This window comes from Gallus gallus, chromosome 1, assembly GCF_016699485.2.
Source record: "Gallus gallus isolate bGalGal1 chromosome 1, bGalGal1.mat.broiler.GRCg7b, whole genome shotgun sequence".
In the NCBI taxonomy this organism is placed as follows: Eukaryota; Metazoa; Chordata; class Aves; order Galliformes; family Phasianidae; genus Gallus; species Gallus gallus.
The window spans coordinates 180,270,595-180,285,320 of NC_052532.1; the positions used below are offsets into that span (position 1 = coordinate 180,270,595).

The following is a 14,726-nucleotide window of genomic DNA, read 5'->3' on the forward strand; positions in this document are numbered from 1 at the left end:
GTGTACTTGACTGCTCCACCAAGCCTCTGCTCTTTTCTATGAGCATGGAGGAGCCACCAGGAATTTAATCATATACAATGGACCTGCATCAGCAGGTAAATTCCATAATGAAGGCATAACTGAATGCTATGAGTGTAAGTTACTTCTAAATGTTTTTCCTGGGCTGACTATTAAGGTATGCAGCTATACTATGTTTTCTACACAGAACAGAATTATAAGCAAGCTAGTATCTGAAGAATTCATGTGTAAAGTATTTAAATGAGCAGAGGAAGACTTTTTCATCATCAAACTGAAAGCAATGAAGCTAAACATCTGAGGAGACAAAAATAGTATATGATATCCATTCATCTGCTGGGTCTGTGAATCCAAAAACAAACAGGTTCCTATTTTAAGGGGCTTTTCCTTTTCCTTACTGGATTTACCAAAGTTCAGTTTGTAAAAAAAGGGTTTTGTTGTTGTTTTGTTCTTAATATTTTCTGTGTCATAACTTGGTTGCCAAAAGAGATTTCTTTAATTTCTGGAAATTTCATACTGGTATTAATGGGAAGCATCATATCCTTCCTTGAGGGAAAAAATACATAAATGCACTGAACTATCATCTCTTCTACAGCATATTCAAGCAGTTACTTACACAGTTATTGCAAAGCCTATGAATGCAAAACGACATACTTCAGCACGTAACCTGTTTATCAGACATTTTCATTAAGTGCAAGTGCATAGTGAGAAGGTGCAGAATTGGTTTAATACATCAGCAAGATAGACAACATTTGAATGTACATGTTAATCTACATTTGTAGGAATTACAAATAAGACAACTATGTGCACAGTACTTTAAAAAGCAGTGAATTTCTTTTCTTGTTGCATTGGCAATACCAGCTCTTTACACAGTTGAATCTGGTTAAAATTCTACTCCCAGTGCCATAAATGTGCCACTACAGGTACAACATTCACAGCTGAGATCATTAAGGCTCTGTTCTGATGACTGTTTATTTCTCCATGTATACCTCCTCTCCCCCCACCTCTTCTCCCAGTCCCTTCCCTGTCAGCCCCACACACGCAGATATTTTTCACACAGAATGAAAAGTTCAGAGTATTCAGGAAGAAAAGTTTAAAGCAAAGATTTTAACTTGAAAGTAATGAGAAATGTAGATTTGTAACAATAGCAATAGCTGGTAATTATATAGCTGTTTTCATCTCTAATTATTTTTGGTACGGCAGAAAAAAAGCAGTATCCACATGGCATGGTGCTAAACGCTCTACAACAGATATCACAGATGGAAAAGAGCCCAGACCAGAGATCGCACAGTCAGATTGGGTCTCAAAGGTCCTTGTGAATGCCAGGAAGAACGATTATCTCAATTTTTGAGATACAGATGAGGCACAGAAAATCTAAATGCCTTGCTCAGAAACACACAGTGACCCAGAAGTAGGCTTTGAGTCTTTTCACTCCTAAGCCTTTGATTTATTCATTGGTCCATTCTGTATCCTTAAGCAACTGAGAAATCTTTTGAGATACAAAACATGGGCCTGGTACAGTAGGGTAATCAGTGTCAAATGCACACAACCTGATTCTTCACTTGCTTTTGGCATCTGTAGTCACTTACATTTACTTAAAGAGTGCCTGAACCGCCCTCGAACCAAAATGGAACTGGTGTAAATGACAAAAAGTGTAGTTTAATAGAGAATCGGACGCACAGCAATTGCTTCGTGGCATGCTGTGACTAGAATTAGCTAACTGTTTTAATTGCTAATGAATTAAGGCTGATTCCTGTTTATATTAAGGCCTCTGTACCCTTCTACGACAGTATAACTGGGCCTCAGTACAAGTGAGACTGAGGGTATAGAAAAATTAACCTTTCAGTTCCTTTTGCAGTCATTAATTTTAGCGGCCCTAAATGAATAAATTAACCGGAATCAAACAACTTGTATTGGTGCCATGGCATATTTACAAAAGGATTGCAAAAGGACTTGAAGTAATCTGAAGGAAAACTGATTCCATGTTTGTTGGAAAAAAAAATTAAGACTAGATAAATTTCTCTGCTGTCAAAAACAGAGAACTGTAGCCTGATATATCTTTGCATGAAGATAACTGACTTAATGTTCAGAGGTTATGAGTATGCCCAGATAAACTGTGGATGCTTATCAACTCTGGAGATCAAGTCATCTTACTATAGTGCTAGAGATAAAAAAGACACAGACTTATTTGGTATTTAAGTGCTACACATATAGGGCATAGTTTGTGTAAAGCTACTGTAAGTTATATTCAGAGAAGTAGTAGGAAGATGACCTCAAGCTCAGTAAAATGCTACATGACCACAGATTTTTCCTATTATTATTGTTATTAAAATCTACTGTGTGTTGCTTTCTTAGAATAGTGCTTCTCCAACTTTGCTGTCTGTAGCCAAGTATTAACTTAGAAATCCTTTCCGCTTCAAACATAAACAGTTTTGGCTTTAAAACCTTTATTTATATTTACTGGCTGAGGCCAAACCAATCCTTATCCTGCAAAAATTCAAACCCTGGAACCCCACGGGTTGCAGCACTTTAACATTTATTTTTACTTCTAGATAGAAGTAGTTCTATTTTTTAAAGCTAATGTGGAAATTACTTGTGTAAATTAACATAATTCTTTAGGTATTGGTGTGGCTATAATCAATATACAGCTGAGGATTTGGCCTCCAAAATGGAACTCAAGTAGTTGGGTAACCTGTTTTGTATAGGACTCAAAAAGCAGCTGGATCATATGTGAACAATGAAACATTTAGTTTCATTGGTAATTCAGAAAATATTCAATAGTAAATTTCATTGCTTCTATTCCCCTTTTCAATATACAAATAAATCACCTTTTCTAAAACATTCTTTTTCTTCAGTAAGGCTTGTATTCATAGTCATATCAAAAGTGTTTGCTATTGGAACATTCTTTCAACTTGCTTTATTTAGCTATTGTTCTTATGAAATTCTACAATGTACCAAACTTTAATGTTGATAAGCAATGCAGCACTTGAGTAAAGAATCGCATTAAAAAAGTATAAGGTATGATATTTTCCTGTCCAAAACTAAGGCAGAATGATTGAAAATAAAAAGCTCGTCTTATCTTCACCTAGCAAGACTTGATTTTAAACTGTATTCAAAATACAGAGCCCAACGGAGGACGTTGTCTTAATGATTATTGCACTTTCAATGTGTCTTGCTATAGGATTAATGTTTCCTTTAGCAATATATAATTTCTTTTCCTGAAGACCACACAAAGGTATTGTAATCTCTAAAAAAAACCCACAAAACTTAAAATTTTATGAAGTTATGAATTAGATGGAAGGATACAAAAGCAAGTTGCCATCCTGTGATTCAGCTATGTCATGATCTAATATTGTTTCAGAATTATTATTCTGATTTTAGGTTGGCGTCATCTTCTGAACACCTCATGTGCTCTTTGGCATGCTACAAATTCAGCAGATGCACTGTCTTCTGGGCTTTACAGCTTCCTCCGATGAATGTACAACATTTGGAACAAAGCCACTCTTAACACCTTCCCATCCATCTTGTATTGTGATTTCTCCCTTCTTAACAAGTTCATAGATGTCTCGTGTAAGAATTGTAAAGGACTCTTCGACATTTGTGGCATCTTTTGCTGAGGTTTCTATGTATTTCATACCACAGTCAGATGACAGTTTTTCTGCTTCTTCTCTTGTAACCTCACGCTGTGACACTAAGTCACATTTATGTCCTACTAACAGAAATACGATCTGAAAGGGCTGTACATGCATTTTTGCTTCTTCCAGCCAGTCTTTCACATGTTCAAAAGACCGTCGATTTGTGATGTCAAAGACCAGCAAGCCGCCAACAGAATTGCGATAGTAAGACCGTGTTATTGATCTGTAAAGGAAAAAACAAGAAACAAAAAAGGAAAATTAAAATACACCTTCACTTTATTAGTAAACAGGATACTTCTCCACGGAGCAGTTTTTTTTTTTTAAATCTACTGAAAGTTTATGAAATATCTTTGCTTTTTTGAAATTAATTGGAATTTATTAACTTCTCCATATGTAAATGCTCATTTTTCATTTTTTCCTATATTCAAAGGCCACTTTCTAAACATTCTTGAAGTCAACATTTCTAGTGCCAATTTTGAATGCTGAATACTCTGCAAAACACTATTAGCAAACTGCTGCACATGTTCACAAAATAATACTTACATATATTTTGTCAAATGCTTGTTAGCTTTAACCTCCAACTCATCCAGTTTCACACAAACATTCATTTAACTTTGTTCTAATCAGTTATTTCAAAACAAAATATGTAGGCCAATGTCCAGAAACCTGAATCCTTTTGTATTCTGTATGGGCAAATTGTTTGACCACAAGAACTGTACAGATAATCCCTGTTATTTGTGCTTGCAGAGGTCATCAGGTAACATGCTAAGAAAGGAAATCCCCCAGCAGCGCTACATAAAACTGGCTGAGCTGGGCACACACTTGTTACAGCATGGACAAAACAAATTCTACTTCCAGCATATCTTTCATGTGGAGGTTGAAAAGCTCTTTATTAATTGCATTTACTCTTTTTTGGCATGAAAGTCCCAAGAGTAGTGACGTTTTCTACTTTTCAGCTCACTGTGCTCCAGACCATTCAGTAGAATTAATTTTGGAAGAAGGAGATCCTTCCTCTAAAAAGATTTTGAATATGTTCTAGAAGGAAAAAAAAAAAAAAAGGATTTTAGGTCTCTAATCATCTTAGCAGTGAGGCAGAATGGAAAAGGTGAGAAGGGACATTTTAAAGAAGGTGATTGGCCTACCTAGGACTGGATGCAAACATTAGTTACATATGTACATATATAAATATAGCAATTGTGTATCTATACCTTTTTCCAACTGAAATGAGACAGAAAATCTATATTAACAGTCCTTTTTGAAACTATAATATATTCAAGAATTAACCATATTTTATCATATGATTGTGGGGAGAATGCAGCTTCAAAACATTTTGAATTGGGATTAACTTTACACACAACAAATATCTTCCATTAAAGGAGCTCCCCCCGATTCGCAGTTAATCACATTTCATGTAGTGTTTTCTAACAATTTGAAGACTGAAGTATAATTAGGAGCAGCAGTCACATTACAGATAGGTAAGTGCACAGATAGATAAGACTTAGATTTCTCTGCATAACTTCACTTTGTCACAGCAAACTGCATTTGAAATAGTTTTATTTAGATAACAGGGAGGCTTTGTTTTCCAAATGTTTCAGAAAGATCTTTTCTGCATTCCCAGCAACAGTCCATGGAGTGTGTCTGCAAAGAGTTTGAATGTGAAAACAGCGAGAGCTTACCCTCAGATTGATTCAAACAGCCTGGATATGAAAAGTGGCCATAAATAAAGGGTGTTGTATTTTGTGAAGTATTGAATAAAGATACCACAAAGAACAGTTTCAGCTTTTCTTAATTGGTTTTTGTTGGTGGTTTTTTTTTATTTGTTTGTTCATTTTTTAATTTTTTATTTTTTTGCAGTAGAGAAGTTGCAAACATAGATGTGTAAATCAAAATAACTCAAGTGGTTTTGGAGCAGAAATGCGTGACAAGAAATGGGATCTTGTTTGGAACAGTGGAAAGCAGTCTAACCAATTTTCAAGAAAAAATTCTCTGTCCTGATAACATTTATGCTATAGAAATGTATGAGCAGTAGAAGTAAAGTTAGTACTGAAAAAGCAACGCATCATCTACTGAGCATTTTTAAACGGAATTATGTTGTATCATGTGTTGCTGAAATGAGTACTGAAGATCAGCATTTTTTGCATCACCATGTGCTTATACACGGGTGTCTGTATTCTCACCTGATGTAATTTAGTTCCACAGAGCTATGTCAGTTAACACTGTCTGGTGATCCAGGTTCTTATTTTTTGTGTATATGTTGCCTGTAACAAAGATGATCCAAAAGCACCTGTAACTTTGGTCTGTACATCAGAAAAAGTGAGAAAAATGCCTGGGCACACAAACATGGCAGGATGTTCAACAGTATTTGAAATACCCTACAGGTGCAAAATATTTGACTTAGATATAACTATTAGAGAAAAGTAAGAGCTAGACTAGTGCTTTTTTTTTTAGTGAATGTCAAGTTATTTGTGCAGTGAACTGTGTAAAGTGAATGTACCTCCGCTCATTTGTGCCCTATATCACACCAAGAATGAAAGAGCATAACTCACGTGGTCTGGTAGATATGGTGGGGTTTTGTTTTGTTTGTTTTTGTTTTTTGTTTTGTTTTGTTTTCCCTATGAAACTAAGTGCAAGAGCAGATTTTTCCTCATTAATATTATGGCTAAAGATGATAGGACTCCTAAGGTGTCGTCAGCAAGGCACCTTACAAAACTGTAAGGCCAACATCTAAAGCTGTGCTACGCTCAGCTGCATATCTGACTACGGTGCCTAGGCAAGTTCTGCAGGACCCAAATGCTCTGTAGGCTGTGTAGCTCTGTAGCCTGTGAGCTGCTTGGCAGGCACTGCCCACCTTCCCTCAGCCCCTACCCAATTGGTACCAGTTTGTGTGTCTGGGCAGGTCCTACTTGGGAGGGCTTCCCAAGAACACACCTAGCACTATGAATGGACTTAAACTCCTCACAAAATGTACGTGAAGTTTCAGTGATGATACATATCTTTCACACAGCCTCCTAGTGCACTACTTAGAATCATAGAATATCCTGAGTTGGAAGGGATCCACAAGGATCATCGAGTTCAACTTTTGGCTCCACACAGGACCACCCAACATTCAAACTCTATGTCTGAGTGCTGAACTCATTGAACTCCAGTAGCTCGGGGCTGTAACCACTGACTTAGGCAGTCTGTTCCATGACCACAACTCTCCGGTGATGAACTTCTTCCTCACACCAGAGGGAAGAGATCACCTTCACAGGATGCAGGCTGGTGTTCACAGAGATCAATCTAAGCATTCTGCTCAGAGCACTTCCATCTTTAGAGATGTTACAGATGTCAATATACTGTATATGCATACTGACAATGAAAGTGCATGGTAGCCAGCAGAGGGTAAGGAGGGCTGGCTATCATCTGGAAAGCTTGAGAGTTGCTGGTTGTAGCCCCCACAGGAAAAAAGGAGGAGCCAAACTCATCTAAGAAGTTGAGTGAAGGAATAGAGGAATACATTCTACTCTTTTGTTGGATCTGTGCAAAAGAGACAGCTTTCACAGGGCCAGTGAGCAGAAACATTATCTTACCTTAGTGGCTAAAGCGGGCTCTTCAAGGGGCAGGTTCTTAAATTCTGAACCCAGGGATACTTCAATATTTCATCCAGTAGCCATGTAATGTAAAATCCATAAAGGGCTTACAATGATTAGACTGTACAGCACTACCCTTCACAGCAAAGCCCTTCATCACTCATTTACAGCCATACTACTGCCTCTTGGCTCAAAAAATTCTGTACTCTTTTCTATGCAGCACCGCCAGTAGGAATGAAAGCACCGATCCAGACTGCTGAATGGTCTCCCTGGTACGTTGCACTGCTAGATTTTGAAAGATGCAGCTAAACACACTTTTCCTGCACCTGCATGAATTTCTGTGTTGTTATTGTAAAGAAGCAGCCAGAACTGACCAGATACCAAAGCAACAAGACCTGTGGTAGGACTGTTGTACTGTAGGTTGCATAGACCGTTGATGTACTCAGGGCCTTGATAATTGTGTTTTATAAGAGCTATAGATATAGGCACTGAAGCTCCACAAATAGGGAGATTATTCTTCATTCCCTTTTCCACCTCTGATCTCAGGAGGAGATTGCAGACTACGCTCTTCAAGTAGCAGAAGCCTCTCAAAGCAGGGTTGGCTTCAGCCTCTTTCCCAACGCCATCATTTCCCCCATTGTTATCCTGGGTCATGTCCTGCTTGGATGGCTGTGATCAGTCTGTGTCTTTAGACCTTGTGAAAGGAGCCTTCATAATACAACCTTCCAGATCTCATTCCAGCAACCAGGCAAACAAGTGTTATCTAGCTCTAGATGTTTTAGTAGCTTTTAAAAAGGTATTGCTCAGCAAACTTCATCTGACAACTGAAAGAAAAAAGCCTTCAATACAAGGCACTTTTATCCAATAGCATAAGCACCATCTCAGTGATCATAAAGACCAGGAAGCAAGGATTTCTGAGTTGGCTACAACACTGCAGACTAGAAAAGAGAAAACTTGACGGAGATATGACAGAGGTACACAAAATCATTAGTGCCCCAGACAGAGCAGATAAATATCCACAGTTAACCTTCAAGTACAAAAGCGCAGGGCTGCCAAATATAGCTAAGAGTCAGATTCAAAAGAAATAAACAAACAAACAAAAGGGCTCTCCAAGCAGCAGCTGGTGGGCTTGTAGATCTGCTTGGGAAAGATGTTATGAATGCAAAGAGGCTATCTGTATTCCACAGCAGACTGAACAAGCACTGAACAAGAGGCTGATGGGGTTCAGTAAATAGACAAACTGCATCACTCAGGAAATCCCTCGAATTGAGTACAGTCTAGCAGAGTACTCTGGAGAATTCAAAGACTCTATCAGAGACAAGATACCAAGCACAGACCTTAGACAAAACCAGACTAGCCTTCTCTGTGTTCTTTCACAAGCCACAAGCAGAAAATCCTCTGACATCATTATACTCTTTGGTAAATGCCGCAAGATCAGATTCTAAAAGCAAGCTGAACTCCATTACTTGTAATTTTCTCAGGAGAAGAATAAACCTCATGGTCCTGCAAGTTCTTCAGGTCAGGATGAGGAGCTGGTGACAGGTAAAGTTTGATGTTATCCAACTTACACATAAAGTATGTTCAAATTTCCATTGCTCCAATTATTTCCACGCAGATCCTAAATTATTCTAGAAATAATGTCTTCTCATGTACAGAACATTTTGATTCAGCTAATTAATTGTCTTAAAACTAGCACTGTGGAAGGGAATGTGTTACTGGCACCACCATAATTCATTTTCTGTGGGAAAGGAGGGAGAGGAAAGCATTTTCTTTAGCAGAGTGAAAGCCTTTGGCTAGGGACAGGGTGGGATCAGGGTGAAAAATAATGATGAAATAGCAGCTTTCCTTCTAAAATGGGGAAGATGGCAATGATGTCTGCAGGCCCTTCCTGCAGACCCTTCAGAAGAAATGCTGGTTGGAAGTGGGAAGCAGAACTAACTGTGTATTGGGAACCTGGCAAGTCTGCCTGTGACTTTGATTGAAAGTAGACTGAACCCTTCAGCCCAGCCCTGCATCTGTCTCTATTCATGTGTCTTATCTTTCTGCCTAAAGCACTTTGTTTTTCTTCTGATGCTTTGAGCCTGACACTGTTGCCTTTTCTTCCTGCCTCTCTGTCATGGGAGACTCTGAACCCTCCCTTCTCAAAGCCGTAGTTAATGGATGTGCCCAAACCAGCCTGTTTGTGTGTGCCTTTGTCAGAAGAGCAAGCTGATATTGTTTCAGCAGGGAGTCTGCCTTCTTCCTGTGGCTGCACTAAGTGAAGGGAAGCAGCTCTCCTGCTCTGTAGAGATGAATGCGGATTTGTGTGGCTGCACACTCCTTGCATTGCACTGGCCTGTTCATGATGGGTGTACTACAGTCCATGTTAAATACCCAACGTATTATATCATCTTTGTCTGATAGGTATAAAAATCGATACAAGCATTATTGAAAAGGTAATTCTAGTTTTCTTCCCCCCTCCCCCCTCCCTGTACATAACAGATAGGTTACAAAGTCCCTTGTAACTTGGAACAACACTCCCATGCCATTGTAAAATATGGATGGCTACTGAGAAATTTTGTTTCTGAAAATCAATTAGAAGATGTATTAATCACATCTGCCTATGACTTTAGGATGACTTTAACTCAGTCACAGTGTTTCTTCTCATTATGATCTTACTGATCTTTACCAGATGAACCAAACTTTTTCTAAAAGCTTTGTCTAATTTTGAATTATTTTTATTCCAGGACTAAAAACTACACTGCAATGGTCCTAAGTTTGAAAATACATACAGCTTCCTCAGAAAGAAGAAAAAGGATAATTTTATTTTCAAGGAATGTATTAAAAATAGAATGTACCTAGTTAATATAATGGTCTACAAAAAGTGAGTTAATATAACTGAAGAATCCCCGTGGTAGTATGTTTCTAATTTCTTGAAATAAACTCTTGACCTTTGCAGCACTGCCTTGTAAACTCAGTTCCATTATTTAAATTAACTGTGTTGTGTTTAAATATGGGAAAAAAACAAACGAATCACAGCAAAGCAGACAATGTGACACACATAGCCAAAGCAGTGGACTGCTCTAAATGACAGCTAACCTCTCTCAAAAGAACCTTAAAAAGAAACAGGGTGAATCCCTTATTTACCTTAGTCTGTCTTACAGACCCGAGGACTAACCAAGTCTGTAGGTTCTTGTTCTAGCAAACTGCTGGAGGCACCGATCATTTTGTCTGTATAGCAGCTGGCACAATGGGAGCTTCTGTTTAGTGATGCCTCACTGCTATCAAAGTAAATGCAGTCAGTAACTGCACTGGCAGAGCTCAGTATAAGAAAACTATCCAACACCAGCATTAGCAGTTTGCTTACCCTTCTTGTGGAAGCATTAAGAATTACTTCATGTGATCAGTAATGCAAACAATGTGTGTAAAGGATGATTTCTAAGAATATGCATGAAATCCAGTTCAAATATGGTGGGATCAGTCAACCAGACACAGGTAAGAACTTTTCCAAAACAATTTCCCCAAGAAAATAAGTGCTGTATTTCAAGATGGTGTGATGACAGGTGCATCCCCCTCACTTGTCCCCTGGGCATGTCCCTGATGTCCCAAAAGGTGGGAGTTATTACACAGCCAGCTTTTTGAACTGCACACTGGGAATTCCCCAAGAAGCTCTTCAGACAGGTTTTGCCCCCATCTGAAGTACCAGCACAAGGGAACCAGAGCAGAACTGGGAATCTGAGCTGCAAACTGCTGTGCATTCCACAGAATTAGGTTACTTCTCAGAATAATCAGTTCTTCCCCAAGCCAATCCTTGCTTGTGATCTGCAGTCTTCTCCATTAGCAGAGAACAGAATATGCAAGTTTTTAACCTGTAGTGTATAATTTATTAAAATATTTACAGTTTTCTTGAGCAAGCATAAAACAGACTTCACAATAAATGCTATGGTATTTGCTACAACAACTGACAAGAAGCTCCTAGCAGAAAAACAAACACAGATGTTTAAAGCTGCTCCCTCCAGTTTGTAACTGCTAGGTATTAAAAAAAAAAACACAGATGTAGACCAGAGGTAAATGTTAAAGCAGCTGAGTGCATGACTCATCACTGCATATCCCCCGAGCATTCACAGTGGCTATCATCTGAGTTAAAATGTATGCAAAACTCCGTATTTGCATTCTTTTCAGCCAAGTGCCTTGTCATTGGCCATCTCGGCTATTTGTCAGCAAATTCAAAATGAAGAGATTACACTTCCTTAGTCACTTGTTTACAAGTATTTCACGTTCTTTGCTGGAAAGCACACTGAGGATGAAAAATGCTAAGAGCTTGCCATGACCACCATCATTTCTTTACTGACCCTCCAGAGTCCTGCCCGCACAGAGATATGTAAGCCTGTGACTCATGCCTGCCTGAGAAAGTTTTTTTTGTTTCACTGTAGTGCTTTAACAAAAGGGTTTGCATCCCCTGGCAAGAAGCTGAAATCCCACCTCCAGCAGCGTGCCAGCATCTGCACAACTGTTGCAGAGGAAGACAGAGAACAGAAAGGGCTCTGTTCTCATCAGTAACAGACCCATTTCAACCCTATTGCTAAACCCCATAACAAGTGCGTGGGTTAAGCATGTATTGGGATAGATGGGCTATCCTCTCGCCTGAATTCACATCTTCTGAACCCTAGATCCAAACTAAAACCCATGCAAAAATTACTGCCTGTTTGTGACGGAGAGGAGAAAAAAAAAAAAAAAGGATTTGGCCCTCAGTGCAGCATTTCAGCTACACTGAAAATGACCAGAGCATTAGCAAAGGCTCCTAGCAGCCATCTGTGCCAGGCAGGTGCAGAAGGCAGAAGAAACACTGGGAGGGGACTGTCCCTGGCTGCCCTGTGGCTTTGGCAGTGCCAGGGCTGCACTGGTGCTCACAGTGCTGCGGTGCTGCAAAAGGAGCAAAGCAGGGAGGTGGCCTGGCCTCTCCAGTTTGCATGGGAGGGAGCAGGAATGCAGTAGGGAGGGCAAGTTCTGATGACAACGTAAGAAATGGAGAGCAAAGTGGGGATCACCAGCTGGAAGAAGAAAACCATCCTGGGGAGGGTTTGCTGCGCTAGTTTCAGGACTTCAGGGCAAACCTAGTAGAGTGAACTGTGAGGGGAAGGACAGCTGAGAAGAGGAAGGTTGGGGAAGGAGGAAGCTAGGGGGGAATCAAATGGGCAGTAGGGTGAGAGCAATGGTAGGCAATAGGGTGAGGGTAATAGTAGGAAGTGGGGTGAAAACAATGGTGGGCAGTGGCGTGAGAGTGATACTGGGCAGTGGAGTGGGAGTGACAGTGGTCAGTGGGATGAAGGTGATGGTGGGCAACGGAATGGGAGTGATGGTGGGCATTAGGGTGAGAATGATGGTTTGCAGTGGGGTGGGAGTGACAGGCACCCCAGTGGGGTGGGGATACAGACGGGCAGCAGGCAGGGATCTTTGGGGTACAGCAGCTGGAAGGTGGGGAGTGAAGCACACTGGGGAAACGGCAATACCCTCGGGACGGTGTGGAAGGACGGGGGCACGGCGCCGGGGCCAGGGGGCGGCGGGGCTGCGGAGCTGGGCGTGCCGGAGGCGGGCGGCGGCGGGATCCCCTACCTGAAGCGCTCCTGCCCCGCCGTGTCCCAGAGCTGCAGCTTGACCCTCTTGCCAGGCTCGATCTCCACCAGCCGGGAGAAGAAGTCCACCCCCACGGTGGGGTCGGAGTGCAGCGGCCCGGGGAAGCGGCCCTCGGTGAAGCGGTGCAGGAGGCACGACTTGCCCACGGTGGAGTCGCCGAGCACTATCAGCCGAAACTGGTAGATCCAAATCGCCGCGTCCATGGCGGCCCCGGCCTCGCCCGGCTTCGCCTCGGGCTTCTCGCGGGGGCTCCTCCGCGGCCGGTGCCTGCACCGCGCTCCGATCGCCCCAACGCCCGGCATGGGCGCGGCGGAGGCCGGGGGCAGGCGGTAGGACTGGGGGAGCTCCGCGACGCGCGGGCGGAGGCCGCGTCCCCCCGCCCCGCTCCCGGGGCTCCCGACGGCCGCCCGCGTTCGGCGGGGCGGGGCGGGGCGGGGCGGGCGGGCGGCGGTCCCCGCGGGCGCTGTCCCTTCAGCACCGCGCCGCCGCGCCGGGTCCGCCCTCAGACGGTCGCGCTGCGGCGGCGGGGCCGGGCCGCCCGCCGGGGCCTCCCAGCCGCGGGGTGGTGCCGCCCGCCGGGCCCGCCTCGCCGCGCAGGAGCCGATGGAGGCGGCGGGCTGCTCCGAGAGCGGGCGGCACGGGAGGGGTTGGTGGGCTGTAGGTCTGGCGGAGAGAGTGGGGAACGGGACTGTGTGGGCGCGGGGGGAAGGGAAGGGGGAAGCTGGCTGGGAGCCGACCCGGGGGTGCGGGAGACGGAGGAGGGGGTGGGGAAGGGTGGGCGTGGGGGGAGGGACAGGGAGAGGGAGAGGGAGAGTCAGTGGGCGGGATGTGCGCAGAGAGCTGCTAACTGGCCTGGGAAATGATGAGCACAGGAGAGGAGACGGACGTGCAACAAACGGCACTTAGCGGGCCGTTGTGAAGTGCCTTTACCGCTGTGGCAGAACGGTACCGCCGGTGTTGGTGCCCACCTGGGAAATTCCTTTGCCTCCGGGAACTTCGGCTCAGCACCACGTTGTGATAAATGTGCTGAGCGTCACCTCTGACTTCTGCTAAAGCCTCGGGACCACACGGGACAGCGGACACCAACGAGGTGTTGCTGGCAAAATGTGTGAGGAGCAGCTGAGGTGCCTGGGTGTGCTCAGCCCAGAGCAGAGGAGCTGAGGGGAGGCCTCATGGCGGCTGCAGCTCTTCACAGGGAGCGGAGGGGCAGCGCTGAGCTCTGCTCTGTGTGACAGCGACAGGGCCCGAGGGAACGGCATGGAGCTGCGTTAGGGGAGGGGCAGCTGGGAGTGAGGGAAAGGGGCTGCGCCAGAGGGCGGTGGGCATGGAACAGCCTGCCCAGGGCAGTGGGCACGGCCCCGAGTGCCGGAGCTCAGGGAGCGTTTGGACAGCACTCTCAGACACAGGGTTTTGGATTTTGGGAGGTCCTGTTTGGACTCCGTGATCCTTATGGTTCCCTTCCAACTTGGGATGTTCCATGATGCTGTAATTCCATGACTCTTAGAGGCCTCAAATTGCTGCTGAGGGCATTAGGGCCTGGTAAGCAGGAGCTCCAGGACTCTTGTTCAGGGAGCCCAGGAACAGCAGCAAGCAGGCGCCTATCGATGGGCACTTTGTTCAGGAAAAGACAGGCAGAGCAGATGGGCAATGGTTTCTTTCATTCTCATTCATTCATTTCTCCTCTGTTATGTCAGTCACATGCAAATATAAGACTAACTGTTCATGGTGGGTGAGGGCGTATTTGAACCTACGCTTCTCTTGCAACTCTGAGGGACAGTAATTAGTAGGTTTCTTGTAGCCTGACTGGTTTGTTGCTCTGATGCGTTAGGCAGTGACAAGTGTAAGACTAGATAAGGACATAGCATGACACAGGCTTAGGTATTTTGTGCAGCTG

The 14,726-nt window shown here is 43.3% G+C and overlaps 1 protein-coding gene across 1 annotated transcript; it reads right to left on the bottom strand.

Moving 5' to 3' along the window:
- Positions 1-669: 669 nt before the first annotated feature.
- On the bottom strand, positions 670-13,221 carry RAB39A (RAB39A, member RAS oncogene family). The gene is made up of 2 exons (XM_015279539.4): positions 12,812-13,221; positions 670-3,873 (listed from the first exon to the last, which is right to left on the bottom strand). The coding sequence occupies exons 1-2, from the start codon at positions 13,132-13,134 to the stop codon at positions 3,447-3,449; spliced, it is 750 nt and encodes a 249-aa protein (XP_015135025.2). The 5' UTR covers positions 13,135-13,221; the 3' UTR covers positions 670-3,446.
- Between the last annotated feature and the right edge of the window lie 1,505 nt (positions 13,222-14,726).

Coding starts and splice junctions, on each gene's coding strand:
- RAB39A (XM_015279539.4), bottom strand. CDS start 13,134: ATGCCGGGCGTTGGGGCGATCGGAGCGCGGTGCAGGCACCGGCCGCGG. Junction 3,874..12,811: donor GCGGGGCAGGAGCGCTTCAG/GTAGGGGATCCC, acceptor TTTCCTTTACAG/ATCAATAACACGGTCTTACT.